Source organism: Cicer arietinum, chromosome 6 (assembly GCF_000331145.2).
Source record: "Cicer arietinum cultivar CDC Frontier isolate Library 1 chromosome 6, Cicar.CDCFrontier_v2.0, whole genome shotgun sequence".
Taxonomy (NCBI): Eukaryota; Viridiplantae; Streptophyta; class Magnoliopsida; order Fabales; family Fabaceae; genus Cicer; species Cicer arietinum.
Window position 1 is genome coordinate 14053224 of NC_021165.2, and position 15346 is coordinate 14068569.

Sequence of the window (15346 nt, forward strand, 5' to 3'; positions counted from 1 at the left end):
TATATAGCATCCAACCCTCTTAAAAGCGGGCAAACAAGAGCTACTACCTTAAAATTAGGACTAAGAATATATTTAATTGGGTTAGACTTTTTTAGTCGTGGTCTTGTCAAAATTTTAAGACCTAATTGTCTTAATTGTCTAAGTTTTGACTGTATATAAACTTTTTCTCAATACGAAACTATTATGAAATTCTTATATCACTTGTTAGTATATTTAAAAGTATGTTAGATAAACATCTTTAAATATGTAATATAATTTATTTTTTTTAATAGATTAATGAGTTAATAAATCAATAAAATTAAATATAATTTTTAAAATTTAATTTATTTTAAAGAATTTGATATGACATTATCCTTTAATTTTATTTTATAATAATATACTTAAATTAATATATAATAAATTATTGTATGTTAATATGATTAAATTACTAAAAAGTTGGTAAACTTATAATTTAACATTAAATTCAAAAACTAATGAAACTTGTGTTTTTAACTCATTAAAAGTTAAAAAATTGATATTTTAAATGGCAAACTTCTATTTTTGGTTATGTAGCAAGCCCCTAATAACAAGAATATATAGAAAATATAATTCATATTTTCTTAATAGGAGTTTAAAAGATTTTTTGTATTGACTTTTTTAACTAAATAAATTTCTCAAAAGTTTCTTAAAGTTGTTTAATAATAAATTATATTTAATTTAGACTGAACTTGACGTAGGTTAGATCATTGATTCATGTCTGACGGTATAACATACTTTTACTTGTCCTTAAAATACACCTCATGAATAAATAGAGTTTTGATTTATGATAATCAAACAGTTAAACGTCGAACCTTGAATCACACTGTTTACAATTTGATTACTTTTTTTTTAAATTATAATTTAGTTCCTTGATATTTCAACTTTGGTTTAAAACAGTTGAATCATAAACCTAAAGTTTCTTCAATTCAATGTCTTTTTTGATTTTTTAAAATATTGATTCATACACAGTAGAAAAGAAAAAAAGAGTCAATACATTAAACTTTTTTAGAGCACTAATTAATGGAGAATTCTTGTTTTACTTTCTCCCTTAACAAAAGGGTACCACTTCAAAGAGTACAAATAATAAGACTTAAAGAACCACCACAATGGTGATCTGTGGGTAAAAATATTCAAGAAGTGAGATCAAGTACATATTTGATTAACTTATTTTTTTAATTGATCAAAATCCAACTCAAGGTGTGTAATAGATAAAAAATGTCATCATATACATCTTTTAGGATCCTCATATACATTATCCGTCTTAAAATTATAGAAAATTTCAAAAATACAATTAAAAATATTATTCGTCTTAAAATTATAGAAAATTTCAAAAATACAATTAAAAATATAGTGTAGGGGTTCAAAATTTCTCGTTTAAAAAATGAATAAAGAAAATCATCAAATCATGATATTTAAAGAGTCAAAAGGTCAATATTTCGTTTGATATTACATAGTTAGAAGACAAAAATATCTTATTTTTTTGTTTAGAAGTATACATTCGAAGGACAATAAAAAAAATTATATTTTTTTATGTAATATGCAAGGTGCAAAAAAAATATATTTTTCGAACATCAACTCAATGAATTTTTTAATTTTCTTTTATCAAAAGTGAAATCCTATCCATTCACCTGATACATGTATAGTGTTTCTTTTTTCACTCTCAAATACACAAAAATATATATTTAAATTGGCTATCCAAACGTGTAAAATGCACTTTTAAATTAACCAATCCAAATAAAATTTGGGAGTTTTTTTTAAAAAAAATTATAGATGAGAAAAAAATATTTCTTCTCTTAATTAATCTGTGGCCACTAAGTCACATGACACAGTCCAAAGCGACCTAATCCCAGCCTACAATTGTTTTAACTATAGATATATGAAATTTTACCACATGCTCCACAATTATACCCTTAGCCCACATTAACTTGAACTTCCAACTATGTCATTCTTTATAAATAACTAAATCAAATTTTCATTCATTTTACCACAAACATTTTCTTTCAAATTTTTTAGGTTACATTTGTGTTTCAAAAATTTGAGTCAAATTTTTCGATACACATATATTTTAGAAAATTTAAAATAAAATTCTTTTTTTGGAATAGACATCATGTGTGGTAGGAAAACCTTTTTTATTGTTCTTTTTTTTAATATATATATATAAGAAATCAAAGATAAATCTATTAGAGAGTTTGTGGGGTGGGATATAATTGTAGAGAGGAGATTATGGAATAAAATTTTCTAGATGGAGATTGAGTTAAAAAATTACAAATATTAATAGGCCTCGGTAGCCTTGCACAGTGGCGTATCTTGCACAAAATATTGTGGGGAACGATAAATATTAACTAAAATATAATAATTGAAATTCATAAAGGTCGTATAGTTTTATTAAAAATTCAACATAACATCAATACAAAATAAAAATATAATCCATGAAAAGAGACATGTACATCAAATTTAAGTTGTACCATTTGTTCTTATAGAGCCTTGAAATCATCGATAATTGAATCAGAACTAAAACTTTCAACTATTTCTTTTTCAATATAAAACATCATATTGTCAGCAAGAAAGTCATCCTCCATCTTGTTATGCAGTCTTATCTTGATAATCTTCATTTCTGAAAATGATCTTTTTGTAGTAGTTATAAAAACCAAAACAATTAAGATAAGACAGATTAGTCGATCAATTAAATAATATGTATTTGTTTTCTCTATTTTTTTAGAGCTTCACACAATTCAAACTTAGTTGACAAATTATTCAAATTTGGATGACTAACAACACCAAGAATAATGTGTTTCAATTGAAATCTCAAATTAATTTTCTCTTGATAATTAAAATCCAGAGGATAAAATTTGTTTACAAGAGCACATATATTATCCATATCAAATTATTTGTAAATATCTTTATGAACCAAACTATTGCTTATACTCAAAAGCTCAATTATTTGCGTACAAAACTTGTGATTCAATTTTTGCAATTGTTTATCAATTGTAACACAAAAGAGATTCACTCTATAAGGTTGACCCACTTTGATGTGATCATGTTGATGACGAGCGTGTCATTCGCGTTCTATATAAATAACATTACAATCAGGAGAATCAATATCATGTTGTTCACAAAATAATATCACATTTGTCAATAAATCATCCCAACCATCATCTCTCAACTTTTGAATTAATATTTTTATATTTTTGACTAATTGCATTGCATTAAGGATATCTCGAGATTTTGTTGTAAAGCTTGACAAAGATGATATGTAATTCTCATAATCTCTTTCGTCGTGTGCAAAAAATATGAACTCAAATGATTTTATAAGCTTATGAGCAACATTAACATTCACACATGTAGAATAACATGTTCCATTTCTTCTAATATCTTTAAGAACGGCACAAGTTGGATTATACAAATTTATCACACTACAAATAGAAGAAAAATACGAGCTCCAACAAGTATCTCTAGCACGTTTCAAATTACAAATATGATTTTGTCCACTACCACTTTCAAGTTCACCAATCTCCAACAAAGTTGAAATCTCCTTTAATATGGCACTTTGCAATTCATCATGACACTTTTTAGAGGAACATACAACCTTGGTAATAAAAGTTAAGTGTGAAAAGAAATCATGAATGAGAAAAACTTCTCTAGAAACAATATCCAAAACAAGTTGTAATCTATGCACAAAACAATGTATATAATAAGCATAAGGACAATCTTTCAGAAATAATTCTTGTAATCCATTCCACTCCTCTCTCATATTACTAGCATCATCATATCCTTGCCCACAAATATTTAAAACATCAAGACCATGCTGAGAAAGAACATCACAAGTGGCTTTTTTAAGAGTAATAATCATAGTGTATTTAACATGCACAAGACCAAAAAAATGTTCTTGTATAAATCCATTTTATTCTCACACCTCAAAATAATATCCAGTTACTTCCTTAAAGATTCATCACACGATTCATCAACAACTATGCAAAATTTAGAATCATTATTCTCTTTTCGAATATAGCTTTTCACTTTACTAAACATAATATGCAAAATTTCCTTTTAAATTTTATGAGATGTATAATTTGAATTATATGGAGCATTCTCTAGCACTAATTTTGCAAGTTAGTCATTGTATGATGCTAAGAATTTGACCATTTCAAAAAAGTTACCTCTATTTTTTTATCCCAGTGATTTGTCACGACCTCTAAAAGTACAAACTTGAAATGTGAGCCAACGAACTGAATCAATAGAGCTCTGGAGATGAAGTCTACTTTTGTTGATTAGATCGTCACTCTGCACATTAAATACATTTATGATGTGCACAAATTGATTGAACAAGTCTTGAGATGCTTTCATTGCATTATCGTGAACAACTCTTTCTAACATTGATATTTCTCCATATTTTAAATCATTTTCTTGTGAAGATGTCAGCGGTAGGGTCCTTCTTGGTTTTGTATTGAACAAGTAACAAAGCAAGCAATAACATCATTAGTCACATAGTACTCTAACCATGAAGATAACATTTTGAACTAAGATGCTTAAAATCGTTTTGGATGTTTGTCTCCATTTAGGGGATGTTTTGCAACTACACATTGATAGAGACCTTAATAATGATAAGCTCTTCGAACTTCATCTATTTGATTCACCGAATATTCTCAATTTTGGAGACGTTTTCCATCACATTCTAAACAACTAACATCAAATTTATATGTGGTAATTTTATGAATCTTGCAAGGCTGCTCATCTAATTGAACTATTTGATCATCAGAAGGATGCTTTTCAAGTGTTAATATTGAAATTTTACAATTTTCATCCTTTTTAGAACCTTTCTTCTTGAAAAATGTATCAATTTTTTTATGTTTAAACATTGTATCACTCCTAAAAAATACACAAATTAATTACACAACACTAACTTAGTAACATAAAATCACAAAATCACAAAATCATTCAGACAAACAGTTCACAATTCTCAAAGTCACAACTCATATTCACAAAGTAAAACAGTTCATTAATTCTCAATCCCACATCCATACTACACTAATTAGAAATACAGCTCACAAAGTCACAATTCACACGCTAAAATTCATCATCATAATTCTCACACTAAAATCATTCACAATTCACAAAGTCGCAAATATAACTCACACACTACTACTAATTGACAATCTTAAACTAAAACAATTCACAATTAAAAAATAGTAGAAGATGAAAAGAGTAAGAACCTGAAAAAAATATAAGAAGTAAATAGTTCGAGGACCAAGACCAAGAGGCGACGTTGGTCGCTGCGACTGCGAAATGAGATGGATAGGTAGAGTGATGCAGACAAGCGACAATGCTTGTCACAAAGAAGGGAGCATAAATGCAAGAAGATAGAGTCTGAATAAGACAAACGACACATGGAAGAGCAAAAGACAACAATGTCGTGTGGAGTTCGGCCGATGGCCGCAAATGAAAGGGTCGAGAAGGAGAGACGGGGGTGGATTTTGCCTCCTCCACCCATGCACCCGACTAATAAGGAAAAATTTGCACCCGCCACCGTTTCATATCGGGTATAAAATTCAAACTCCCATTTCTGTCCACAACGGGGTTCGGATTTCTCAGCCCACACCCGCGTCTATTCATATATACATAAAATTATAAATTTAAAAATCATATATATTATAATTAATATAATAAAATAATATTTATTAGACAATAATAAAATTAAAAAATGTTTTCAATAGAGATAGGATTATAATTTTTAATATTTAAAAAAATATTAAGTATATTCAATATGTATATGTCTATAAATTTAAAAATTACATTAATATTACTTGTGGGGCGGGTTTCAATACGGGGTATATATCACCACCCCAAATTCGCACCTGCACCCGCACCCAATCAAAGCGGATTTTTTCCCACTCAAATCAAACACGTTTGGGTGAATACTCGCGGGTGCAGGTTATGTTGTCATCCATACGTAAAAGAGAGGGAGTGTCGAAGAAGGTGAAATTAAATAGTGAATGACTTTTTTCAAATTCTAAAATTTGAAAGGAGTATTTTAATAACTTATCGTTATTATTTTAGTAACCTATCATTATTAATTTATTAAAAATAAATATAAAAAATTAGAGAATGTCATGGTTCCATACGGCTCCTCTCAAAAGGCATGCTATTATTGACACTTGGAGCTTTTTATAACTAATAAGATGTGACACATATTTACAAGTTTTATTGAGGGACTAATTACATATACACTATATAAAAACTTTTATAATAATAAAATATAGAAACTCAAAAGATTTAATCTAGTAATAAAAAGATAGATCGTGAATATGAAAGTTTCAAGTTTAAGCTACGTTGGTGTCTTTAGAAAGAGATAAATTAGATTCTTAAATGTTTTTCTTATTTTAAATTGAGTGATAAAGAATAATAAAATTTTGAGTGGTCATGAGCACTCCACACCCACAATATTTGGCCCTCTCACAGGTTTCGCGGTCATATTGAATATATATATATGACGTTATTGTCATTATTATTATTAATAATAAATTTTAATTTTCTATTTTTTTTTTAAAGATCTTCTTTAAAAAATCTTCCTTTTCGTTGTCTTCTTAAAAAAGTGATAAACAACACTTGTGGTAAGGTGGTAGCCAACGTGGCAAGCAAGCAAACATCGAATGAATAATATAATAAAAAATACTTAGAGAAAATATATTGTATAGGCTAAATATATTGTATAGGCTAAATTACATTTGTGGTCCTTTAACTTAATTTCAGGTAACGTTTTAGTCCTTTATCTTTTTTTTTTTCGACTTGGTCCTTTATTCCTAAAAATATCAAATAAAGTATGAAAATATGAGTTTATTTGAAGATTTGCGTTACGAATTTGATGAAATTTGTATTATATTGAAGAATATAATTAATTTTATGAGTTTTGATTGAATTTTTTTTTGAATTTTTGTATAAAAAAGGATATCATTGTTGAAATTTTAAAACATAAAATATCAAATTATCACTTAAAATTAAAATAAAGGACCAAGTCGGGAAAAAAAAAAGATAAAGGACTAAAACGTTACCTGAAGTTAAGTTAAAGGACCACAAATATAATTTAGCCTATTGTATATAGTGAATTTTAAATTAATTTTATAGGATCATAGATTAAAATTATTAATTTTAATATTCTTTTATTGTTTGATAATAACAAATTATTACATTTTTTGTTATCGTTTAAAATGATAACAGATTATTGTGATTAATTAATTGTATAAAATAATTTTACACCCATTCATAAATCTCGGATATTTATATGATTTTTCTACAGCTACTTATATGAATTTATTTGTGATATAATTTTTATGATGGACCTTGCTATCATATTTAATAAAATAAAAAATTTTTACGATGGCTCGTGCAACGCGAGGACCAAAATAATCCCCCTCGTATAACACGCGTTCATATTTAAATTTATTTATTAATCGTCCATATTTAAATTTTTAAGAATAAAATGAAAGGGTACTACTGTACTAGTGCTAATTAAACTTTAGGCAGTAAAAAAATTTACATATGTATATTGTAATTTATAGAATGATTTTAGAGATAATTTTATTAAATATCAAATATTTTTATTAATTTAATTGTGCTAATTTATTGATAATATAAAAAATAATATAATTAATTATATATAAATTAAACTCTTAATACTATTATATTTCAAATAAATAATTTTTTAAATATTCTTTTTTTTAGTCAGAAGAAAAAATAATTAAAATGTTCTTCTACTTAGTTATAATCTATTTAAATTTTATTCGTAAATGCATATGTCTACACACTTAACAAGTTTGGTCTTTCTTCTTTTTTCACAAATCACAAGGAACTAAATACATTTTTAAAATTGTTTGATGTAACTTGCAATAAATATCTCTGATCTTGTCAAAATAAATAAAGTAAGTTTTAATTTGTTGCGAGTACTAGAAGCAAAAGTGGTAATATAAAATTGGTATATTTGATTTAAAGAATATAATTAATTTAATGAGTTTTGTTTAAAAATTTTGACGAATTTTTGTAAAAAAAGATAATATTATTGACATTTTAAAACATAAAAGATTAAATTGTCACTTAAAATAAAATAAAGAATCAAATCGAGAAAAAAAAAACTAAAACGTTAACTGAAATTAAGTTAAGGAACAACAGGTAATATTTAATCTAAAAACAATTAAGTAAATTATTATTCTTATCATATCACAAAAGTTTCTAATTCAACTCATATTTAATAAGTTTTTTTAAACTAAAGAGACATGACATGATAGTGTTTAATATTAATTAACTTACTATATCGTATTGATTTATCAAACATTAAATTGAATTGTGATATGATAGTTATATCATACCATATCATTTAATTTGTCTATTACATGAACTTTAATTTTTTTATCATATCATTTTAGTTTCTGACCCAACTCGCATTCATGATAAAAAAAATTTAACTAAAAAAATAGAGTACGATAAGGTTCATAATAAAATTATCATATTATGTTATATTAATAAATATTAAATTTATACATGATATCATATTTTATAGACTATTTTAAACTCATAAATTGGGGGTTCAATATTCATTAATATTATTAAGGAGATATAGATATAAATTCTTTTGTAAATATTTAATGAACTCAAATATTTTATCTATTTTAGATTTGGATATCGTCCTCTCATCTTAATTTTTTTAATAAAGAAAAATAGTTAATGTCCTCTTAATTTTTTTAATAAAGAAAAATAGTTAATGTCCTAGCTTCTCTCTCCTCAAAATAAGAGGACATTAATAAAAATTAGTGCATAAACATAGCACATAACTATTTTTCTTTATAAAAATTAAGAGGACATTAACTAGTTAATAAATTCTTTTGTAAATATTTAATGAACTCAAATATTTTATCTATTTTAGATTTGGATATCGTCCTCTCATCTTAATTTTTTTAATAAAGAAAAATAGTTAATGTCCTCTTAATCTTTATATAGTGATATGTTGGATATGATGTAGCAAAAGTTACTTGTGACACTAGAAATTATCAAAATAGATAGATATTGTACTAATGTTAATTATCAAAATAGATAGATATTGTATCAAAATAGTTATAACATAATAGGCATAGGAAGAGTTTATTAATTTTAATTATAAATATGTAGATTAATAGGTGTGATAACATAATTATCTATAGAGAAATATAGTATGGAAACAATTGTGTGAAATAATTTTAGTGTAACTTCTCTGTTTCACCGATTTATTTTATATCCCTTTTGGAAAAAAAATTAAAAGTAATCACTTAAAAAATATACTAAAATATTATTTTTATTTTATTTTTACTAAGTCATGCCTTTATTATGTGAAGAAAAATAATTAGAGGTAGTAATTGATCGTATATTAGAAATGCGACTTTCTATTTGTGTATTTTTTTCTTAATTAAAATTAGTAAAATAAAAATATAAAAAATTATAAAAATTAAGTAAAATTATTGGTAATATTCAAATAATATTTTAGATTATGATTAATGTAATATGTGTAAATTGTGTATTTTATTATATTACTTTTTTAAAGACTATATTTTGTTTTATTTTCTTAGAGACTAAATTATGTCTCACATCTCAAAGTTTATCTCACCGCCAAAATAATTTTTCACTCTCATGCTTAATTTTTGTTGTTTGAGACTTAATATTTTAAGAGATTTTTTTTATCTATAGTTATAAAAAGATCCAAGTCTCGCGTTGAATAAATGTATAGTTTGATTTTCATGTCTTGTCAATTTAAAAATTTAACTCATAATTAATTATTGATGATTTTAAAAGTAGTAATGGTAAAACTCAAATATTTTTAATGATTTAATTAAAGTTATACAAAATCATTAATTTTTTAATCAAAATACATTTATATTTATAAATGATTTTAAAAAATTGGATATTTAAATTATAAATTTTAACAATGGATATGATTATTTATTTTGTTAATCGATTGTTAATTTAAATGTTTATATATATATATATCATACAATTTTTTGGAACTTTTAATTATTTATATTAAAATTTAAAAAGAAAAAATAGAAATTTTTTCAAACAACTTTTTTATAAAAAATGTTGAGATTTTTTTCTGAAGTTTCTTTTTCGAAAACAAAAACGTTTGACAAACACGTTGATTGTAAAATTAGTTATAGATATAATTGGTTTCATAAAATCAAATCCAATCATATAGATCGATTATAAAAGTAGATTATGATAAATAATTTTTATATAGATATAGATTGGTTATATAAATATGAAATTTATGAGCAATTCTAAATTTGACCATTATTGATAATTTAAAAATTATTTACTGCGATATTATATTTAAATTAAGTCTGTAAAGAGAAAACCTAAAATAAGTTTATAAAACTAAACACTTTTATTTTATAAATTAGTTTTGTATAAATAAATTATATAAATATAGATATGAAATATGATAACATATAAATTGTTAATGATTATTACAGTTTACAAAGGAATAATATTTTTTAGTGCTACTTATTTCTGAATCAAAATTAGCCAATATAAATGAAAACTTCAACTCTAAGGATTTAAAACGGTTATTATTCACTCATCCAAATTTTCGTTATAAAAAACATGAGCCTAGTACTTCCAAAAGTGGTTCATAATTAATAATTCCAACCACACGAAGTTGAGAAAGAAAAAGAAAATTTATTATGAGTGTTGGTTGGTAGGTAAGTGGATCCATATTCCCTTAATTAGAAGGAAAATCAAAATATCAAAACTCCATACTTATCAATTAAGTATATAGTTATGTAGAATACAAGTATAACCGTTTACCGCTATAAAAAGTAAAGCAAGGCTTGTTTGTTTTATAATAGCACATGTTAAGTAACAAGTCATAAGTCACACGTAAACAGAAACATATAGAACTTTCAAGAAACAATTAAACTACATATATCATTCTTATTGTTTTTAATTCATAACCATATATTTTGTAAAGACTAAGTTGTTGTAGATGGAATATGAGTATATGCTTGGAGTGATTCTGGCTTGTAGTTTGGCTTTGGTGTTTGTTGTGTACAGTTTTGCTGAAAAGAAGAAGGTCACAGAAACAGGTTCATCAGAAAATGTAAAAAGTAGTAATCAGTGTGCAAAGACATCAGAAAATGGAGAAGCAGATATCATCATTGTAGGTGCTGGAGTTGCTGGTGCTGCACTTGCTTATACACTTGGAAAGGTATAATAATATAATTAAGCCTTTTATTTATTGGTTTTTCTTGTGTTATAATCATGGAGAGAAAAAATTGAACATGTAATTTTCTTTTTGTTTATATTTAATTACAGAGAGAGCAGTGACTAACTCCATCATTTTATTATTAGCCAAGACACTAGAGAAACTCATCTAGGATAGAAGCATAGAAGATATAGTAAGACTTATAATTAAAAGTTTTTTGTTGTGGAAAAGCAAAAATATATAATTAAAGGTATGGTTCAAGATGAGTTGAAACTAGATTGCAAGAAAAGATATTTTGAAGAAACTTGTTAATTTTTGAATGTATGAAGCATATGATTTGAGAATGCTTCTTTTGTTGCAGGATGGACGGCAAGTGCATGTGATTGAAAGAGACTTGAGTGAACCTGACAGAATTGTTGGAGAATTGCTGCAACCTGGAGGATATCTTAAGTTACTTGAATTGGGTCTTGAGGGTAAGCAATAAATCATTGATCAAATATAAAAAGTTCCTAATGTAATATGTAGAACCGATTTTGAAGGTGTGTTTGGTGTTTGACACGTTGATGTCTGACACTAAAACCACACCGACTCATTAAGTTACATTCAATCACCTACATGTCAAAATCAGTGTCATGTCTGGTGTCTGGTGTCTGTGTCTGTTCTTCACAGGTAACAAATAACAACTCACACGGCTCTTAACAGATGGATGTTTTGAGTTATTGCAGATTGTGTAGATGAAATTGATTCTCAGAGAGTGTTTGGCTATGCTCTTTATAAGGATGGAAAAAATACCAAGCTGTCATATCCCTTGGAAAGTTTTAGCTCTGATGTTTGTGGAAGAAGTTTTCACAATGGTCGTTTCATACAAAGAATGAGACAAAAGGCTTCATCTCTTCCAAAGTACAAATTTTGATTTTTTTTTTTTATATGAATTTCAAGTTGTATTGAATACACCTTTTAATGTTTCATCCTAATTTGATGCAGTGTAAAATTAGAGCAAGGAAGTGTCACATCTTTACTTGAAGAAAATGGAACCATCATAGGAGTGAATTATAAAACCAAGAGTGGACAAGAATTCACAGCAAAGGCTCCTCTTACAATAGTATGTGATGGTTGTTTTTCCAACTTGAGGCGTTCTCTTTGTGATCCTAAGGTAAAGAATTGAGGATTCCATGATTATAATTCAGTTATATGATAATGTATTAATATTATTTAATGTTGTTTAGCTTTTTCTCCCTCAACTTGCTTGATTTAAGATTTATATTTTTGTTCCGACATTGAACTTTTATGAACTCAGTCGACGACAATGTATCGTGTTTAAGGTCTGGTGTTTGTGTCAAAGGTGAAATGATTCACTTAGGGTTTTCTTTGGTCACCCTGTCCTTTTATACTATTCATTCCACAAATAACAGAGGAGTGGGCCGAGTAGACAGATCATGGGCGGAGTATTTTTATGAAGCTATAACTCAGCCAACGTTAGACTTAAGTCCTTTAGGCCCAATCCGAGGTATAGCGAATATTTTATAACAGTCCACAAGCCCAAAATATAAGACTTGTAAGGGCGAATTGCTTTAAGATATTAAGCCGAGTTAGTCAGAAATCTTTAATTTTTTGTACTAATTGTGTTATACTATCTTTGTGTGTCCTATGCCATATCATATCCATTCTTTTTACTTTAGAGATTGGTATTTGAAATGTTGCTTAACAGATGTAATATTTTCTGTAGGTTGAATCTCCCTCTCATTTTGTTGGACTGGTTTTGGAGAATTGTAATCTTCCACATGCAAACCATGGACATGTTATCTTGGGTGATCCTTCACCAATTTTGTTCTACCCTATCAGTAGTACTGAGATTCGTTGTTTGGTTGATGTGCCTGGCCAAAAATTACCTTCCCTTGGTAATGGTGAAATGGCTCATTATTTGAAAACTGTGGTAGCTCCTCAGGTACCATTATATCTTTACCTTGTCTTCATAATTGATAAGTCTTTCAAATCTCAAGTAAACCATTACTTTAGTTCCTAAACGTGTAAGGCAGTGTCATTACTCATTTTAGTCTATGAACGTATCGAAACTTCAAAAAAGGTGTTTGAGTGCTCTTTTGTTGATAATTTTATGGACCAAACTGACAAACGACAAATGAATGACACATTTGAAGCCAAAATAACTAGTAGAAGACACATTTGAAAATTGAAGTGATTAACACAAGACGCATTCGAAGATGTTTCTGTAATTTTATACATTTAGGACTATAGTGACAATGTCTGGCATATTCAAAATTTCAAATACTTAAATGTTGTTTACTCTTCCAAGTAATAAACATTCTACCTCTTCAAGCTATAGATACTCAATACTTTTGTGATTAATCTATGTTTCATATTGCTTCAACTAAATGAGGAATTAATTATATGTTCAGGTTCCTCCAGAGTTGTATGCTTCATTTATAGCAGCAGTTGATAAAGGAAACATAAGAAGCATGCCAAACAGAAGCATGCCTGCATCACCTTATCCCACCCCTGGGGCTCTTCTGATGGGAGATGCCTTCAATATGCGTCACCCGTTAACAGGAGGTGGAATGACTGTGGCTTTGTCTGACATTGTTGTGCTGAGAAATTTACTTAAACCTCTACATGACCTGCATGATGCTTCTGCTCTTTGCAAATACCTTGAATCATTCTACACCCTACGCAAGGTTGGTTCTAAGATGACAAATAAATTTTAAATGAATTGATTTTAGTTACAAGTGGTTTATGTCTGGATACATTCGCGTAAAAGTATATTGAATAATAAATTTAAATATAAAAATCATGTTTGGAGTTAAAATCTACAAATCACGCTTGAAGTGGGAGTCAGCACTAGAGGGAAAATCATTTTTAGTAATCACGTCATCCACACATATCAAAATCAATTGTCTTTGGAATCGCTTTTGAACTTTGTTAGTAAGTAGTAACTAGTGCAATGTTTAAACTTTAACGAATTCTAAAAAAAGAAAAGAAAACTTATTGCATTGCTTGACTCTATTTTTTGCAGCCAGTGGCATCTACAATAAACACATTAGCAGGTGCATTGTACAAAGTATTTTGTGCCTCACCTGATCCAGCTAGAAAGGAAATGCGCCAAGCATGTTTTGATTATTTGAGCCTTGGAGGTGTTTTCTCAGATGGACCAATAGCTCTACTCTCTGGTCTCAATCCTCGTCCGCTCAGCTTGGTTCTCCATTTCTTTGCTGTCGCTATATATGGTGTTGGCCGTCTGCTGATACCGTTTCCTTCCCCGAAACGAATGTGGATTGGAGCTAGATTGATTTCAGTAAGTACTTTTCCTTTTCATTATTTGGTACCACAATCTCATCATATAGTAATATAGTTATTGGCTGAAACTGCAACAAATTTAGAGTTATGAATCAAATTTCATTTTTTCATGATATTGCAGGGTGCATCAGGTATAATTTTCCCAATTATCAAGGCTGAAGGAGTAAGACAAATGTTTTTCCCAGCAACTGTGCCAGCATATTACAGAATGCCTCCTGTCTATTAACATATTATTATAAGATAAAAAGACATGGAGGATATGCAACCTGTATTATGGTGAATTCTATTCTATCATTAGGAAAATGTGCTACTGCAATCTGTATTATTGTACTATAATTTTTTTCAGTTGAAAATTTTGGACAAAAAACATTGCAAAATCAAACTTCTAAGCTAAAGCACAAAAATGCTATTATTTTGACTTATCTATGTTTATATAGTAGGTTTCTGTGCTTGTTGAAGACTATGTGTTTCCTCGGTTTTATGTTGGGATGTGTTTTACGTTAGAATTGAATAACCTGCACTCTAAGTAACTCACACACAGTTTTAGAGTAAATGTGTATTTTTGACTTATGGAATGAATGAACTAAATAGAGAGGACCAATTCTTCTTTATTTATACTCAATGATTCAATCAATACAATGGTGAATTATGAGCATCTAAAACGGTTACAATTGGCTTTCACATGTAACTAAGTCCTAACAACCTTCTAACTACTTCATTAATTTGGATTATCTACAATATGTGGGTGTAGGTGTTCCTCGAAATTAAAATTCGGTGGCAGGATCCAAATTCTATTAGTAA

At 27.6% G+C, this 15346-nt stretch overlaps 1 protein-coding gene and 1 pseudogene across 1 annotated transcript; one reads left to right on the forward strand and one right to left on the reverse strand.

Moving 5' to 3' along the window:
- Positions 1–1108: 1108 nt before the first annotated feature.
- LOC101493337 (uncharacterized) lies at positions 1109–4874 on the reverse strand (annotated as a pseudogene).
- Positions 4875–10872: 5998 nt separating this feature from the next.
- Positions 10873–15003, forward strand: LOC101496784 (squalene monooxygenase SE1-like). The gene is made up of 8 exons (XM_004504829.4): positions 10873–11239; positions 11598–11709; positions 11962–12136; positions 12221–12389; positions 12963–13181; positions 13651–13926; positions 14265–14543; positions 14667–15003. Exons 1-8 carry the CDS (start codon positions 11018–11020, stop codon positions 14769–14771), a joined length of 1557 nt encoding a protein of 518 aa, XP_004504886.1. The 5' UTR covers positions 10873–11017; the 3' UTR covers positions 14772–15003.
- Positions 15004–15346: the final 343 nt, after the last annotated feature.